The sequence below is a fragment of the Hylobates moloch genome, unplaced genomic scaffold (genome assembly GCF_009828535.3).
Source record: "Hylobates moloch isolate HMO894 unplaced genomic scaffold, HMol_V3 SCAFFOLD_1, whole genome shotgun sequence".
Classification (NCBI taxonomy): domain Eukaryota; kingdom Metazoa; phylum Chordata; class Mammalia; order Primates; family Hylobatidae; genus Hylobates; species Hylobates moloch.
The window spans coordinates 77994289-78012943 of record NW_026652276.1 but is presented as its reverse complement, the minus strand read 5'-3'; the positions used below and the strand labels follow the sequence as shown (position 1 = coordinate 78012943).

The following is an 18655-nucleotide window of genomic DNA, read 5'->3' as shown; positions in this document are numbered from 1 at the left end:
AGTGGTGCTAGTATGAATGGATGGTCATTTGATAAAAAATCAAATTCCTATCATAAAAAAATAAATTGTGCTATGTCAAAAATCCAAGTGTGAAAAGTAAAACATAAAAACGACTACATGAGGCCGGGTGCGGTGGCTCATGCCAGTAATCCTAGCACTTTAGGAGGCTAAGGTAGAAGGATCACCTGAGGTCAGGAGTTCGAGACCAGCCTGGCCAACATAGTGAAACCCCGTCTCTGCTAAAAATACAAAAATTAGCTGGGTGTGGTGGCAGGCACCTGTAATCCCAGCTACTCAGGAGTCTGAGGCAGGAGAATCACTTGAACCTGGAGGCAGAGGTTACAGTGAGCCAAGATCAAGCCACTGCACTCTAACCTGGGTGACAGAGTGAGACACCACCTCAAAAAAAAAAAACTCAACGAAAAAATATTCATGACAGAGAGGGAAAAAATTCTTAAATAAGACACACAAAAGTACAAAACTAGATTTAACTAAATTAAAACAAAAATATTCTGTATCATAAGAAACACTATAAACAAAGTTAAAGCAAGTCACAATTACTGAGAAAAGATAATTGCAATGTTTACAATTGCAAAAAGATAGCTATCAATGCCATATAAAGGATTCTTACAAGTCATTTTAAAAAATACAAACAATGCAATAGAATAATACAGGTAATTCACAAAGAAGAAGTAAGAATGGACAGAAGCAAATAAAAAGATGCTCAACCTTACAAATAATCAAGGTAATGCAAATGAACACAGTAATTAAATCTCATTACACTCACCACATTGGCAAAAACTTTAAATTCTGAAAATACCAGCTGTTGACGAGAAAGTGTGGAAACGGAGACGCATATAGTGCTGGTGGGCACAACCACTTTGGAGAGCAATTTGGCAATACCTAGTAAAACTGAACATGCACCTGTCTACAGCCAAGCAATTCTACTTCTAAATACATACAATAGAGAAACCCTTGCACACAGGCATAAGAATGTATATTGTAGTGTGGTCTTTAATGATGGAAATTGAGAAATTCTCAGTTTCCTTCAATGGATAAACAAACAATTGTGGTACATGCATACAATGAAATAAAATTAAAATAAGTGATTTATATTTATTCATATGGATTAATCAAAAATGTCAAATGAAAACAAGTTACAGAGATAGATATACAATATATTTTTAAATAAATCATTGGGACACATTATAGTATTATATGTGTAAAGGCATGAAAACGTGGAAAGAAAGGATACTCACCAACCTCAGAACAGTGTTTCCCTCACAGCAGGAAAAAGGGGAAATAAAATGGGATTGAGAACAAAGACACAAAGTGGAAGCAATCATGTATGAACAATCTCTTCTTTCTTAAAAAAAAAAAAAAAAAAGTTAGTTCCCTAACTGTCTGGAATTGCTTCATGGTGAGAATCCTAGTATTACATTCGACAACATGGATAAACTTCCAAAACAGGCTGAGTGAAAGAAACCGGATGCAAAAAGTCACATACTATATGATTCCACTTTAATGAAATATCCAAAATAGGTAAATCCATACAAACAGAATGCAGATTTGCAGTTGCGAGGGGCCGAGAGGGAGGAGAGAATGGAGAATGTCTATTCAATGGGTATAGAATTTTCTTTGGGGGCAATGAAAATGTTTTGAAACTAGACAAAGGAGATGGTGGTACAACACTGTGGATGCGCTTATGTCAGTAAATTGTAAATGCCAGTAAATTGTAGATTTGGGAATGGCTAATTTTAGGCTTAATGAATTTTATCTCCTTAATAAAAATATGTAAGCATACAACACCTCTAGGAGTAGAAAACTACTAAAAATAGAGAATCAGTGAGGAGAGTCTCAAAGTAATTATGTAAGAGATGATTTGACCTGAGCTGTTGCAATAGCAGAGAAGTTTTGAAAAGTGGATAAATCCAAGAGTTGTTCTTCCCAAAGGACTTGGTACCCAACTGGATGAGGAGAGAGAAATAAAGAGAAGCCAAAGATGAGCTAAGATATCTTATTTTCCAGTACAGGGAGAGTATATTCTATTTCCAGGGAAGGAAAACATGAGAGAAGAAGCAAGTTTAAGAGGAAGAGTATTCACTTGTTTTGGAATCTGCTGAGTTTGAGATGTCTATGGACTGTATAAATGAAGATATCCAACAGGCAGCCCAGTATACAGATCTAGCCTAGACTTACATGCACACTGCAATTGAGGCCATGGAAGTAGATGAGATCATCCTGGCAGTAAAATGAAAACAAGAAGTTCTAGGACAAAACCCTAAGGAATACCAACACTCAAATCCTACAACAGAACCTTTAAGAGGCAGAAGTCAAGAAAGTATTTCAGAAGGAAAAAGCAGTCAAAATGTCTAAAACTGCTCAGACATCAACATAAAGACTCAAAAGTAGGTCTTCGGGAATAAGGTGGTCTTCAGAGACTTTAGTTGAGAGCTATTTCCTGCCACACTGCAGAAAAGTAGAGTAGGAAAATAGTTCAAATGTTTAAAACCCAATATCTTTCATAGTAGTGATGATATAGATATCAATAAAATCAGAGAAGCTCTAGAAAAGACTATGGCTAAAGAAGGAAGAGATAACCAACCCTCATGAGAGTTACAAGGAGCCACTTTCCACAGAAATGAAAACTACACTAGCACTTCTCAAATGTTTCCACCAGAAATACCCAACATGCAAAAGAAAGTAATTGTACAGCCTTTGCCATCTCAGGGTAAGAATATCTGAGGCATATAATTTGTTCTTAAAAATTCATGCACATTATGTATTCTACTCATAAATACAGGAGTGTTTATTTTAATATAAGAATGTTTTTCCCATATTTTCAATTAAAGTTAATGTTCCAAAAAGGTGTTCCATGTTTATCATGCAACTTCCCATATGGCCCTCCCACAATCCCCACACATCCCATATGCATATGTGCATCTTATACTCCCACTTTGAGAAATATGGAGGAGGTTCATCATTCCACAAGAGTGATTGCCCCTAGAAATCCCTTTTAGAAATCATTTGCCACAACACAATACCCATAAACCCCTACATGACTTGTAATCATTTCTTCTTTCATTTTTCTTAAAATTACAACCTTCAACTTTAAAAGTATGTTTCAGATATCATGGAACTTGGTGGCTAAATCTGTATTGAAGAGACTTTCATTAGGACTCCTCTTTATCTTTCTTGACTAAAGAGTCAATTAATTTATAAAGTACTTTATACATGGAGGTTGACTCAATAGCTTTAAATATTTAGTCATTTTTCTCTGAACCTCTCCTATATCTTTCCCAAGGTGCAGGCATGGTTTTGTAAAGGGCCCCTTAGGCTTCTGGGACAAAGGCAAGTTTCGCCTAAATGAGGTCATTAAAACAAAACATCAAGTTCCCAGTGCCCTAAGATTCCAAGCCAATGACCTACAGAGTGTTCCAGCTGATCTTAATTTCCTTGGCACAGCACAGTAAGAGTACTGTAATATAATGCAAAATAGCTCTAAAGAGAAACTAGATACTGGCTAGAGTCTTGCCAATACACAGTTAAATAATACCAAAGTAGCCCTTTCATCTGAATACTGTGTTTCACACGCATATGTCACCCTTCCCAGGAATGAAAGTAATCTTCCACTGTGAATGTGGGTTGATTGAAAAGCTTTTACTGGACTCAGCCCCATAAAGTATGCATGCTTTTTAACTGGCATACATGTGCTGCTAAGACTGAAAATGCTTACAAGGGAACCAAAGAGACAAAGAACAGAACCCATTCTGACCAAGGGTAATCCAAATTTAGAATGTGCTTATAGTGGTAAATCAATACTCAAAACGTTTATCCTGACCAGGCTCTTTTTTAACATCAAACAATATCAGACTCTTCCTGGAAAATAAACTAAATTTCACTTTTCAAAGTTTCTTTACACATTCGATGTCATTTATATTAAAATATCAGTACATTTCCAAATATTCTCTCCCTTAATAACAATGACTTCCCTGCTCTTTATCCATTCATTTCTCCATTTATTTATTCTTTCATTCAGCAAAAATTCACTGAGGGCCTGTGAAGTGCCAGGCATTATTCCACACGCTAGAGATTGAATAAATAAAACTTACTCTATTAAAAAATAGTTCCTGTCTTCACAGAGCTTATGTTCTACTGGGGAAAGGTAGTAGGTGAATGCATATATATGTGAACATAACACATGTCAGATAATAATAAATGCCAGTTAGAAAAATTAATCTGAGCGAGGGAGAAGAGGAAGCACAGAGGTGGTGGAAGGCAATGTTAATCTTTGAACTCCATCAGAGCTAAAATAATCTTTAATAATCTGTTAACCAGCAAATCAGTTAAGGACCTCATATAATACAACTGAAAACGACAAATTAGAAACCAACTGAATTGATAAAGATTTGTCACCCTGATTCACTCATTTTATCAATTTCTGGATAGTTTCAATGAAGCTTTACCATCAACAAAACTTTACCATTATCCATTAATGATTTTTTACCCTTCAACTTAAATGTACTTTGTTCAAATTAATACACTCAGAAAATGTGTTAATTTTATCATACCTTGGCCAAACCAAAGTGCGAGGCTTCTGCATGATTTCTTTCCAATTTTTTTTCCTAAGATGCTTTTGTCTTATAATGTGTCTTACATATATTTTCATCAAAAGTTTAAGGCTTCAGATTTAGTTTCTAAAGAAAAATGTCAGCCATATAATTGGAAAGTTAATCCTCACTCTCAAAGCAATTGGCCAAATTAGACTTATATTTTATCAGATAAAGTCCAACTTTACTTTTCAATTCAAATTAGTTATATTTTGGCCAGGCATGGTGGCTCACACCTGTAATCCCAGTACTTTGGGAGGCCAAAGCGGGCAGATCAACTGAGGTCAGGAGTTCAAGACCAGCCTGGCCAACATGGTGAAACCCCATCTCTACTAAAAATACAAAAAGTAGCCAGGCATGGTGGCGAGTGCCCGTAATCCCAGCTACTCAGGAGGCTGAAGCAGGAGAATCGCTTGAACCCAGGAGGTGGAGGTTGTAGTTAGCTGAGATCACTTACTGCACTCCAGCCTGGGCAACAGAGCGAGACTCCCTCTCAAAAAAAAGCAAACAAATTAGTTATGTTTTGAGAAAAAAAAATTTTAAAACACTGAAAAATAAATTATTATATCTTAGAAGAGAAATAGCTGAAAGCAGTCAAAATTAAAGTAATACATTGATGGTGCCTATCTCATATCAACGAGGAACAAAGCTAAATAACCCCTTATATATCCCAGTTGCTAATGCCTGGTTCATGCCTTGGACAAATGGAAAAAAAACAAAAGAAAAAAAGTTAATACAGAACTAAGAGTTCTGGGGAGTATGATGAAGTGCTAGGAAGTACATAGAATTCCTTTGGCAATTGTGTTACTGTACATTTTCACCACTGGGTTTCAGCTTTTGGATATAACTAAATAAAAATCAAGTATAAAATTAGAAATAGTTCTATTAAATGTAGTAGTCACCATGACAAAAATTTCTTATGTTTTTCAGGAATGCAAATGGCATATGCACATTAAAAAAAAGTCCAGTAGCTAGCATATCATTTTTTAGGTATTAGAAAATATTAAAATATTTTATGATAAAATAGGATGGGAATTGACTGGAATTGGAATAAAGAGTTTATCATATGATTTGCCAAAATAGATTTAAGTACAATATTGAATAACACACAAAAAATTTGAAAGAAATCATGTACATGTTTTATTCTTGAGTTTTAATCAATTTATCTTGAAAACTTTGGTAGTCCCCAAGAAGATTTATATTAACATTTTAAAAGATCAGTTACTAACTATGGCAGATGCTGTGGCACAACATCCAAACCCACCTCCTTCAAGACTGAAGCACTCATTCTCCCAGCTGTTAAGAGTATCAGCCACTAAGACCTGTGGCTAAGGCCTCCTTGACTGCCATTGCACTATGCTAAAGAAAGCTGCCATGCCCAAGTTCTGACATTTCCTAGATATCCCAGCACCTGTGCCCTAATTCTGAACAATTCTGTAGGGCCAATCCAGCTCCAGAGCTCTCCTATGGGATCAACTGGACCTTTGCTGTGACTGTGCTGCAGCCCAACTTCTCCCTGTGTCCATTCCTACAAGTATTGTTTCCACGAGCTCTCCCCAGCAAACTTCCTGAAGGCAAACCTGTGCTCCAAGTCTACTTCCCAGGTAACTTCACCAGCAGCACTAACCTATATCATATCAGGTGTTCGTAGGTACATTTTCTTTCAGCTTTTATAGGATTTCTTTGCATTCATAAATACATATTTATTATATAAATTACATAAATTCAGTTCTTTTATAGGATTTCTTTCAGCATCCTATAAATATGTATCGAGAATAGCAGATAATACATTTAAATACATGACAAAAGGCCATTTCAGCAATCAATATTTCTCACTAATGCACTCCTTGCTTTGCTCTTAAGAAGTTATCCCTCAAGGGTTATTATATATTCTTTGACAACAGTCAGGACATGGAAGAACTGAAGTCAAAAACTGAAAAATGAAAATTGTGATTACTCCATCACACCATCATCTATCTCAATTCAAAATATTTCAACACTGGTCAAAATCCTCATTTCTACCATGATTCACCCTTAACAGAAAGAGACTTAAGACATTAAAAAGGAACTACTTCTTATTTGTGATGCTTTGATTAATCATTAAAGGAAGCTTTCCCTGCGTGTGATGCCCTGGAGGTTTACATGCCCCAGGGTAATGCACCATGAGGAGGTTACTGGGAGCACAGGTGGGTTCTCAGGAAGTGAAAACTGATTCTCTTAAATCTATGTTTGTACAACCCTTGGAAAGTCTTCATGTATTTTCAGAAGGTATATGTCTCCCCATTTCCATGTGATGAACACTGACCTAAATAATTCACCACTAACATTAATTCTTAATAATTAAAACATTTGCTAGCACATACCTCTTGCTCTAAGAGACTCATACTATAAACCTAACTAATATTTCCACTTAATCTTTTCTAAAGCTGTGGATCTTATGAACACACAGTAAACTTAAAAGAAAGTATAGCAGTTCACTGAGCACTCACTTATAATTATACTATATAAAAAATGTATAAAATCGGAAATATCTTGATTACATGTGATCAAATTTTTGTATGTGTTAAATGAAAGCAAAAGATACATATTTTTAAAATCCAATTAGTCCAGGATCTAGATTTAATTTTATTTTACAAAGAATATTACAAACAAATAATCGGCAAGAAAAAATTTAAAAAAATAAAAATGTAATTTATTTTGGTAAATAGAATCTGTTAATCAAATTTAATTTTATTCTAATTTAATGAAGATGACTGATGATTAGAATAAATATGTCAAAATATAATTTGTTAAATTAGTTTTAACTATGTATCTTCAATAATCCATTTACTCATTCATTCTTTCCATGAAATAATCCAAGAATAATAAAGCCAAGATAATTCACATAGAGGGAAAAAGAATAAAACAACTAGACCAAATAGATAAATGAGACAATTCAGATTATGGTAAGTGCAGCCAAGGAAACAAACTGAGAAATGTGATGGGAAAAAAATTTAAAACAAAAAAAACAGGCTACATTTAGGCTGGTCAAAAAAAAAAAAATCTCCTTGATGAGATGACCTTATACTGAAATCTAGAGAATAAAGAGGAATCAGGTATGTCAAGAGCCAGGGAAAGAGTTTCCAGACTCAGAAAACAGCCGAGATAAAGCCTTTGAGATAGAAAAAAAAAGTTTGCTAAGTTCATAAATAGATAGGACTGTGGCTGGAGTCTAATGAACAAAGGGTAGAATGTACATGAGGTTTAAGAGGTAGCCAGGGACAAAACCATGGAGAGTCCTGTCAGTCAAAGGAAGAAATGTGGATTTCATTCTAAGGTATTAAAATTTTTTAAACCAGGAAATTACATGCTGTGATTTACATTTCTGAAAGTTCCCTATAACAAGTGTATGTAGAATGAACCAAGATAAGCTAACAAAGAAGAAAGGAGGCCATTTATGGGGCTCCTGTAGGTGAGAAGACAATGGCTAAATTAGGATGGTAGCAGCAGAGATGGGGAGATGTATATAGATTCAAGCCTACCTTGATGAAAGATGTAGCAGTACTTAACAAGAACAGAAAGTGGACTCCTTGAATTTTGGCTTAAGTAATCAAATAGATGATTTGAGGGTGGAGAAAGATAAATTTAGAGAATTCAGAGGTTACGACCACCCCATACCTATTAAACCAAGTACAGCCAAATGTGTATTGGACCTATGCCGGTCTCAAGTGGTCACATCTTATCTCGTATCCTTATTTCTAAGTTTAGATACTTGGTCCTGTATTTAACTTCACCACTCAAGGTGGCTCCTACTAGATGTGATTCCTTTTCTGATGCTTCTTCTAATATTTGAACTTTGACTTTGAAGCAGTTTCTAGTTTAACCAGACCCTTCTGCCCCAATTATTTCCATGAATGTGACTCCTGTGCTCTTTGTCCTATGGCACCCTAAACATACTCTTTATCACAAAAAAGTGTGGTCACTGTATGAGAATACCTAAACAGAGGCTGAGAGGGAGCTTCTAAGGCAAGAGGAACAAAAGAAACCCTGCTTTCCTCAACTCCTGTATCTGCTGCACAGGAGCCATTACTGCTTCTGGAGCCATCAGAATCATTTGTTCTAGGAATACAATAAAATTGTAGCGCTCTCAGGCACAGAAAGGGTGAGCAATGGGGCTGATTTAACACCCTCATTTGTAGTAGGACTGTATTAAAAACTAGGTTTGCTGATTCCTCTTCCAATATCTTTCAATCACATCATATTGACACATCTTTCCACAGAAGCAATTTTAAAAATGGTGCACGCAGTGTTATAAGAGTACTATACTTTGGAGCCATTATGGATTTTAAGGCTTTGGCCTGACAATCTAACCACTGCATGTAACAATACGTCTATGGAAAAATGTATGTGAATAAATGGCCAATTTATTAAAGATCTTCTGTAATACAAGCATTTGTAAGCTGGTTAAGAATATTAAACCTCCTATTTGTGTTTATTTTTTTCTGTGGCTTTGAAAAAATGTTAATAAGTAGGCCAAAGAAAAGGACAAGAAGTAAAGGATGGTGTCCCTATGTAAGTCCTGCCATTTCTCTTCTAAATTTATCCTGAACCCTTTCTTTCTACTCCCTTGCCTTGGCAAAGACTTGTGGCCATTCCCTGGGGTCTCCCTTGAGCTAACCTTTATCTGGAATGCCAAAAGGACAATTCTCAGGTCTGCTTACCACCACTGAAATACGCATAAGTATATACTTATACAATAGAGTTTATTACTATTTGACATAAGCTGACATTTTTTCAAAGCAATATCCATAAAACTGCAGAAATCTTTATATTAATTAAAATCCACACTTATATTGAACCACAGATGACTCCAATTTTCTTTCTCTTGACAGAACATATTATATGCCCCTAGGGAAAAACAAACCAGAAGCTGAGATTTCAATAACGTTGAAAAGAAAACTCATATTGTAGATAAAGCTTGGACTGCAAATGTACCCTGCAAATTAACCAAAAATTAGAGGCAACCTTCAAACTAGAAATAAAGCCTTGACAAATAGAAGATCTGCTAGGGGATTTAAGTTTTAAAATAGGAAAAGAAAGCTAACTTCTCCTACAATGAAGTTAACTAGCATAAGGTGGGAAGGAACCCGAGTTGGTAACTCCTGTCATCAGAGGTTAAGGGACCTCAGTAAGATGTAAGCTCAGGAAAATGGACAAGGAAGCTGAGCATCCCTGAAGGGTGACATCAACTGAAACTACTGCCCAATAAGTATGCTTCATTTACATTAAGTGAACTGAGACCAAGGAACTGAACAATCTGAACTGGGTACGTTAAGTCAAATAAACCAATTGGTGGATCATCATATATCATATAAATATGATTATAATTAGTTTTTGTGTCCTGCTTGAGATCTTTTTTTTCCCCTAGGACACTAGCTGCCCCTAGGACACAGTGCCTCCATATGCCATACCTACTAAACCTGTACCTCTTTCTCACATGTTACCACACCTTTGCAGACTGAACAGTGGTCCAGGGCCCACTGTCCCCTTGGCCACATCTGATTGAATAGGAGCTCGACACACTGGACTAACATACCTCTCCAGATACAGTTCCCAGTCAGTTACCAAGTACTGAACCACTAATAGGTGGAAAACTTGGGAGCAGCCACTTGGGGCCGCAGGCACTGACATGAAATCAGGGCAAGCAAGACTGCAGAGAAATCTCAAAAATGATGTGAATTTGCAAGGAGAGGCAGAGACCATTTGGTATGTTTGTGGGAGAACAAAAGAGAGAGAATAGAGAAAGTGGTTGACTTGATTTTTGCTGACTCTCTTGTTCCCAATTCCAGCCTCTCATGAGACCAGTGACCTTTTGGCCTTCAGGTACTACAACATAGCCTTTCAGGCTGGTTTATTTGAGGCTCTGTTTTGTCTGAACAATCAATACCTGGCTAAAATACCAGCTAAAGGCCATTTGTAACATACTCACCTTTGTCAACAAAACAGGACTGTCCTCAATTTTGAAAGGTCCAATTGCCCCAGTTTGAAAATGGTAGAGATTAAGAGTAGCACTGATTTGTATACATGTCAAAGAGAAAAAAATATAAAAAATCAAATTCCTGTAACCTTCCCCAGAACATTCCTATTCAGTGGGTTTTGCAAGATGTCCAAGTATCCATATTTTTAATAAGCATCCCTGCTGATTCTGAAGAAGGTGATTTAATGACCACACTTTGAGAAGCGCAGCTGTAAAGCCTGCTTCAACACTGCTACAAAGATCTGCACACTTTCAAATTCTCCCAAAAAATTATATTCATCAAGTGCCAGCATTCAAAAGTAGCAAATTGCCGTTGGAAAGATAGATTTGTTTGAAACCTTAATAGGAGAGAGTATTGTTTCTATTATTCTTTCTGCATATATGTTTTGTTTCCAATTAAATGGGATTTTGTAAAATAGCTCAGAGGGCCTAAATACTATTTATGATGTTGTTTCCATCTAAAAATGAATTTAAACTTCCAAAGAGCTAATTTTCAGACATTTGAAAGCTAAGCAGTTTGTAATTTGAGAATTTCATGAGCCATTCCAACTGAGAAAATCCAATTATGAATGGTTTTAGACGATACCAAGGAATTGCTGTTATTTCTGTTAGGGAATAATGGCATTTGGGATATAAAAGAAAATTCATTTTTCAGAGATGAATACAAAACTACGTAGAGATGCAATGATGGGGTAGCCAGGATATACTTCAAAATACTTTAGCAAAGAAAATAAAATTTTTAATAAAGAAATAGATGGAGTAAACGAGGCAAAATCTTGATAATTGCTGAGTCTGGAAAAACTACAATATGTACATAGGATTTCTCTTCTTTTACTTCTATGTATATTAGAAAAATAAGTACATGAAATTTCAGTTAATGTAGCAGCCACACAAGATTCCTATAGGACCACACATACAAGTTCAGCATGTCCAAAGTGGGATAATTACTGGCATCACAAAGGAATGATATAAGAGGCCCTTTAATTTGGGGACAGAGATCTGCTTATCCTTTGAAAGTCCATGACATGGTAGAGAAAAAAGAAATAAAGGCCGAACATATGGAAAACTAATTTTTTAATTATTTGAGATAAATTTTTATTTTTCTGAGACATACAAAAAAAGGCTTAATTTAATAAAGAATAGACTAGAAACAGTGTGGTGAGGGACAGGACACACTGAGACATGATGTTCTTTTTGATCTCCCTTTATTTAAACTGTGGAAGCATGGGCAAATCCCTTCTGGTTTTTGCATATCTTTTTGTAATCTTAAAATGCAGGTGACATACTCATTTTCTTGTGTTCCTATGAAATAATATCCTGTGGACTGTAAATTACACACAAAAGCTGGTTATTAATAATACTAATAAATCTTATTTGATAATAAAATCAAATATTTGATAGATTTCTCAGACCAATTTTAGGGAGAAGATGGAGAAGAAAGCTAGAAGAAAAAACATAGTTACATTTTGGGAAGAAATAAAAAGAGGAATTCCAGGTCCTTAGATGAATATTAACAAATGGTGTTTGTCTCCCCTGTTCTTCTTGTGTTATGAGGAGAGTTGTAACTAACAACACTGGTATATATGTATTATTATATTACTCTTATTTACAGTCCTCGCTTTCTTTAGAAATTGTAACTTCCTAAAAAGGGACCGTCAAAGCCTCAAGAAATCCAGATTTCAGGTGCTGGCTGTGCCACATAGCATTCCTTAAACTCAATTTACATATCACTAAAGAAGAATATTGGAATAGAAGATCTGAAAAATCTCATGCAACTCAAACATTTCATGACACAGTTTTTCATAGCATTTTTTAAATCTCTAAAGCCTTCAGAGGCTTTATTCTTACTTAGTTGTACAACATAGTCCTGGGAAGCAATTAACCAGAGCTACTACACAGGCTATGTCCAAGCACAAAAATTACCTAGGGGTCAACAAAAAAGACAAGAACTGATTCTCCTGCAAGAGCTAAATAAAGATTTCTAACTCTTTGCTTTTCTTCAAACAATAGGTGTTTAGGGTTCATTACTAACAGATGATTTCCTTAGAAATGTAAGTCAGAAATTAGAAAAAAAGAGATTAAGTTCATAATGGAAGTCACTTTTAATATAAGTAACTTTTCTGGACCATGTATGTAAGGGAAGGTATACTTTAAATTTGCTTTATTAGTAAACACAAAGAAAGATGCCTAGGAAATCTGGCCATCATTATAAAAATAGGGAAAGGGAATAAAGAATATGAATTATTGCGGGGCACAGGGGCTCATGCCTGTAATCCCAGCACTTTGGGAGGCCGAGGCGGGCGGATCATGAGGTCAGGAGATCAAGATCATCCTGGCTAACACGGTGAAACCTCGCCTCTACTAAAAATACAAAAAAATTAGCTGGGCGTGATGGCAGGCGCCTGTAGTCCCAGCTACTCGGGAGGCTGAGACAGGAGAATGGCAAGAGTCTGGGAGGTGGAGCTTGCAGTGAGCCGAGATCGCACCCCTGCACTCCAGCCTGGGCAACAGAGTGAGATTCCTTCTCAAAAAAAAAAAAAAAAAAAAAAAAAAGAACATGGATTCTCCCTCATTCTAGCTTTCATTTAAAAATAATGGTACTGAAAGCATACAGTATTGTACACTTTGGGACATTTTATTTGCAAAAAGTGATAAAGCATATCCCATTTGTGGCTTCAATGCACTTTACCACTCATGCATTATGTATGCATCTCAAATAGTAAACAAAATTTATGACTTGTAAGATGGTTTTTGACTGTGATTTTGAAAGGCTAGATGAAATTTAACATTTTTCGTCTGGATTCTCTCAAATTTTCTGGTCATTGATTTGTAAATAACAAGTACAATTATTTTCTTCACTTTTTCTATGCAGAGAAAAGAATCACTAAAATCACTGGAATGGTTAAACAGGACAAATGAGAGAAAATATAAAGTAAAGAGACATCTTCTCCTATAATATTTCAACCATAAATAATACTCAGTAGAACATATCGCATAGTCACTTACATTATCTCAACTGAAGGTTACAGATAAACTGGGCCAAAAACAGCATCTTGTAAAAGGGTAGTATGTGTCGCAAAGCTACTGAGTTGGGGGACTCGCTTACATAGAGTCATCTATTCTCAAAACCTTCCTCATTTCAAAGAACTGAGTGTATATAAAGAAACTAAAGAAAAAGGATCAGTTCTAAATGCAAAGTCTAGGTGGGGGAAAAAGGAAACATAAAAGAAAGTAAAAAGCAGCCTCCCTCTTCCTCAACTTTGGGGCACCCTTGTCTTCATAGAGATCTCAACAGTTGGGCCAAGGAAGAGATCAGCAAGAAGGGCCCTTCAAAGGTAGGGACAGCCCTCTGGGATTGATCTTTAAAAATCAGGTGGGGACTCTCTGCTCAGGGAACAGTACAGCTGTGTGTGTGGGTACAGTGTTCTTTGAGAAGGTCATTGTGGACACAGGATACAAGGCCAGAGCAGGAAACCTACTGGGGTCAATAACAGTATCACCTTTTCCCCATTTCCAGTTTGCTATTTTTTTCTCCATTTTCCAATTTAAACCTGATCTGAGGAAATGTCATCAATCTCTGAGAGGTCTTACTCTAGTCTGATGACTATCCACACTTAGGGCACATCTTGCCTTCACCCTGGCACTTTACCCATTCTTTCTCTTTTGTCCCCTATACTAACATAAACATACCAACACCTCTTCTCACTTTCTATTCAAAACAAACCCTGCATCATCAACAAATCTCTTAGACACAGGCATTCTGCAAGTGTCCATTCATAGCATTAAAGTGAGTCAGCCCAGATCTCCTTCCCTTTACTTTCCTTCTGGTTCAGGCTCCATCGGCTACCACAACCCCAAATCAAAGCCCCATCTTTTAAATATATCTTGCATGGTATTGTTGCTTAGCTAGGGGCCTTACTGCCTAGGATTTGTGAGAAACATAGCAGGCCCTTAGTAATTTGGGAACTACCTATTAAATTCTTCCAGATGACCATTATGTCATCATCAGACATTTCCTTTTCTTACTCTGGCTCAAGGACAATCCAGAATCTTTTTTTTGGGGAGGGTGGGGGGGTGGTGTCGGTGGGGGACAGATTCTCGCTCTGTCGTTCAGGATGGAGTGCAGTGGCACAATCTCAGCTCACTGCAGCCTCCGCCTCCTGGGTTCAAGCGATTCTCCTGCCTCAGCCTCCCGAGTAGCTGGGACTACAGGTGCAGGCCACCACACCCAGCTAATTTTTGTATTTTTAGTAGAGATGGGGTTTTACCATGTTGGCCAGGATGGTCTCAATCTTCAGACCTCGTGATCTGCCCACCTCGGCCTCCCAAAGTGCTGGGATTACTGGGATTACAGGCGTGAGCCACCGCACCCGGCCTCTTTTTTTTTTTTTCCACTACCATGGCACACAGTCAAATCTATTATCCTTACTTCCATTTTCTATCCAAACCAAAAAGTCAACTCTCAAAGAGCTTGGAAGTTTCGCTAGGGCTGTTTTTTCCTTGGGATCTGACTTTAAACCTCACCCTGATAATAAAGGTCTCAAGAGAGTCTCCTCTTTATCTCCCCAAAGTTACAGTCCCACCCACTTAAGGGTTTATTTCCCCTTTCAACGATGCCAATTCAGAACATAGCTCTGCTTCTAGAAAAATTTACTCCCATTTTCTCCAATCCTTACCCAAAAACCTGTGTACCAAGTGACTTCAAGCCCTTCCCCCAAAACATATATACACAGGGCTTCCATGAAACGTATTTCCTACTGTCTCTATCATTGCTGTATATGATCAATAATTCATCTGCTTCCTAAAGTATTTCCTCCATTCCTAAAAATATAAACACACATAGTTGAACCCATTAGAAGTAATAAAGGTGCAGAAATAAGAAAGAGCAATAGATGCGGAAAAATGGCCAACTGTCTTCTCCTCGCTGTTCATTATCCTTCTCCCATTTCAAGTATCTGGCTATTTCAATTTATTGCTTTCACCCTTGTAAGAATAAGGTGCATTTTGTCTAGTGAGGCTTCTCTTTGTTTTGCTGAGTCAAAACTGGGAGAAAGTATATGACAAGAGATGAATTATTCTATGATACACTATTTTTTTCCCCTCCAAATGTATAGCCATGATGTATTTTCTGTTAGTTGCTTGGTCCTTAAAATCTAATTTGCTTAAGTCAGTCCCAAACTAGAAACTTGAAAAAAACAAAATCATAAAGATATGGTCCTTAGTCTTCTAATTATCTCTGCAAGTCATCTATCTTCTGCAGCCAGAGCCTCCAAACTGAGGAATCCACTGAAATGAAGACATGTCGACCCTAAACTCTAAGTACCTTTTGCCACAGCATCACTGTATCACTTTCCTTTAGTAAATGAGGTTGGCTTGGGTTGAAAATGTGAAAAATTAAAGAAAGTATTGAAGGAATCAGTCAATCCCCTTCTCACCCCACTACTACTGCCCACCCCGCCCCAGCCTCTGCTCAATTCCTGGCTTAAAAATGATCCTCTCTCCTATCTATCTGGTGAATGATCATTGCTCTCAACCACTGCACTTTATATATATTCTCTGTTTTAATCCATCCCAAGACCCTCGGAGATAGGTTTTAACATTCCCATTATACAGCTTAGAAAAATGAGGCCCTAAATGGAAAATAATGCCAAAGGACCATGTCAGTCAACAGAGTTATTTAACAGAGCCCATGCTAATCCTTTGTTAATACTGTAAATTACGGAACATCTTAAAGACTGTATGGATTCAGAACTCCTAAGATTTTTGAATTTTAAAATTTAAAAATGCATACCTGTTTTTTCCTTGAATTTGCTTTGGGAAACAGGTCTGCTGACAACACAGATGTAAATGGAGAACAGCATAGCTCAGGAAAAGGGTTTGGAATAGATGGCATTTCCGGAACATCAAGATCTTTCTTTTTTCTCCTACAGTAAGAGAACATAGGATGTAATTTACATAAAACAGAATGTAAAATATAATTGCTGTCAGGATTAAAAAGTGTGCTAAGGCGAACATGTACCACTCTGTGACAAAGCTCATATTATATAAAGTATACAGAAAAGGTCTGTGATGTACTTTCTATGGGTCAAAATATAGTATGTTAATTAGATACAAACAAATCTCCTATAGTTCCTCTCTCTCTCTCTCTCTCTCTCTCTCTCTCTCTCCTCCCACCCCTCCCCCCACCTCTGCCTTCTCTCTCTCTTTTGCCTTTAAATCACCAGGCATAGAAACTCCATCACTTTTGATAATTTTCCTGAAACAGAAATATAGACTATACAGTTACTAATCCAAACATCACCTGAGAAGTCATACATTGTTATGCATCCATGATATCGACAGTCTCTAAGTTGCATTTAGTGCATTCATCCTTATGATATTTTGCTAATCACTTTTGGAAGTTATGATTTATTAATTACAGCTGTGGTTCATCTCACTTCAAATTTCATTCACAATGTTGCCCACACACAGTCTGTTGATTTTTCAAGTGCTTATAGATATTAAACAGCAAGGCAGTGTTTTGAGGAGGTAAGTTAATAGAACTTGCTAGTATAAATGTACTATAGTCCACTGGAGAGTAATTTTAACTTCACTGAAGTTGGAGCGCTTTGAAAATCAGGAAAAAAAAGTAACATTTAAATGTATGAATACAAAGGACTATAGATTTTTGTATTGTTGTAACCTTTTTTCTTTCCGAAAGTATGTGCAACTCTAAAGGCACTTAGTGCTGAATGCTGTGGAGATTGGGAAACCCTTTAAAGCCTCTATTCTTTCCTGCCGAACAGCAAGACTGCTTAAATGTCAATCCATGCTTTGCTTCTACGGGGTCGCTGTAAGACTCTATGTGGGAGGTGAATACATTTATGCTACGATTTTTTTAAATACATAAAATAAAATAGAGTTTACTTTGTGAAAATGCATGGCCACGAAGGAACAGAAGGTGATCGACCTGCAGCCTGACCTCCTAGTTTCACCACCGATGGGCAGAGGCGAGAGAGATGAGAGCTCTCAATGAAACAGTGATGCTATTTATAAGGCGCTGTGAGATCGCAATGTCCTGCTCATCCGGTAGGAGCCAGCTCAAAGGGGATTGTCTTCAGAGACTTTTAAAAACTTGGCCCAGCTCTGGGCACATGGCTCACCCCCTAGGACCGCCTCCTCACCCCCTCGCCGGCTGCCCAGCCAGGACACTCCCCCGCGCCCTCCAGGGTTGCCTACCTGTCTGCAGCACAGCCGCGGGTCCCGTCCGGAGGGGGCAGGAGCGCTCGCGCGTGCAGCCAGGGGGCCGGCGCCAGGTCGTGGGCGTCGCCCCTCCCTTGGGCAGCGCCACACACCTGGGCGGCCAGCGGCGAATCCCGGGCAGCCGCCCTGCCCGCGGCGCTCTGCCCATCTTGCAGGGAAGTGGTCATTGTCGCCGACCGGGGGGCTCGGGCGTCATGGGAGACTCCGCGCGTGGGGAGAAGGGGATCGCGCGGCAGGAGGCGAGGTGCGGGCTAGGCAGCCCGAGCGCTCTGCAGGTGTGGTGGCCTCGCCGCCTGCGCTCGGGTCCCGGCGGCTGAGACGCTCGGCCGAGCAATCTGCGAGGCGGCGGGGGAGGGGAGGGGGCGGAGGAGGAGGGTGGGGAGAGGGGAGGAGCGGCCGGTGGGTGGGGGCCGCGGGCGGCGAGGCGAGGCGCGGAGGGGGCGGGGAGGGCGCGAGAGCGGCTGGCCTGCCCCGCGCGTGGCCCGGGGCGCTCAGGGCCGCTGGCATTGCTCCCGCGCCGTCCGATCTGGGACGCGAGGCCGGGACCGCCGCCTCCCCAGGTGGGCACCGAGGCGCGAGGCTGAGCCCAGGGTCTGGGCGGCCCCGGCGCCGCTGAAGGCGGGGACCCAGCCGAGCGGGCGCTCCCGCTGGGCTTGCCGGGAGGACCGCAGGCGGGATAGGGGTCCGCGCAGCCCTGACCCTCATACACTTGCATTCTTCTGCTCTGCCATCTGAGATCACCTAAGCTGTTGCTGGGCCGCCATGACAGTCCCCACCGGGCCAAGAG

General features: G+C 38.7%; 1 protein-coding gene across 1 annotated transcript in view; it reads right to left on the bottom strand.

Annotated features, from left to right (window-relative positions):
• Positions 1–18207, bottom strand: part of GRB14 (growth factor receptor bound protein 14) — a 127522-nt gene extending 109315 nt beyond the window's left edge. The window contains exons 1-2 of the mRNA XM_032755553.2: positions 17845–18207; positions 16418–16550 (exon numbers count right to left, since the gene is read on the bottom strand). Coding sequence (XP_032611444.1) covers positions 16418–16550; positions 17845–18035 — 324 coding nt within the window. The 5' untranslated portion in view covers positions 18036–18207. The remainder of the gene's footprint in view (positions 1–16417; positions 16551–17844) is intronic.
• Positions 18208–18655: the final 448 nt, after the last annotated feature.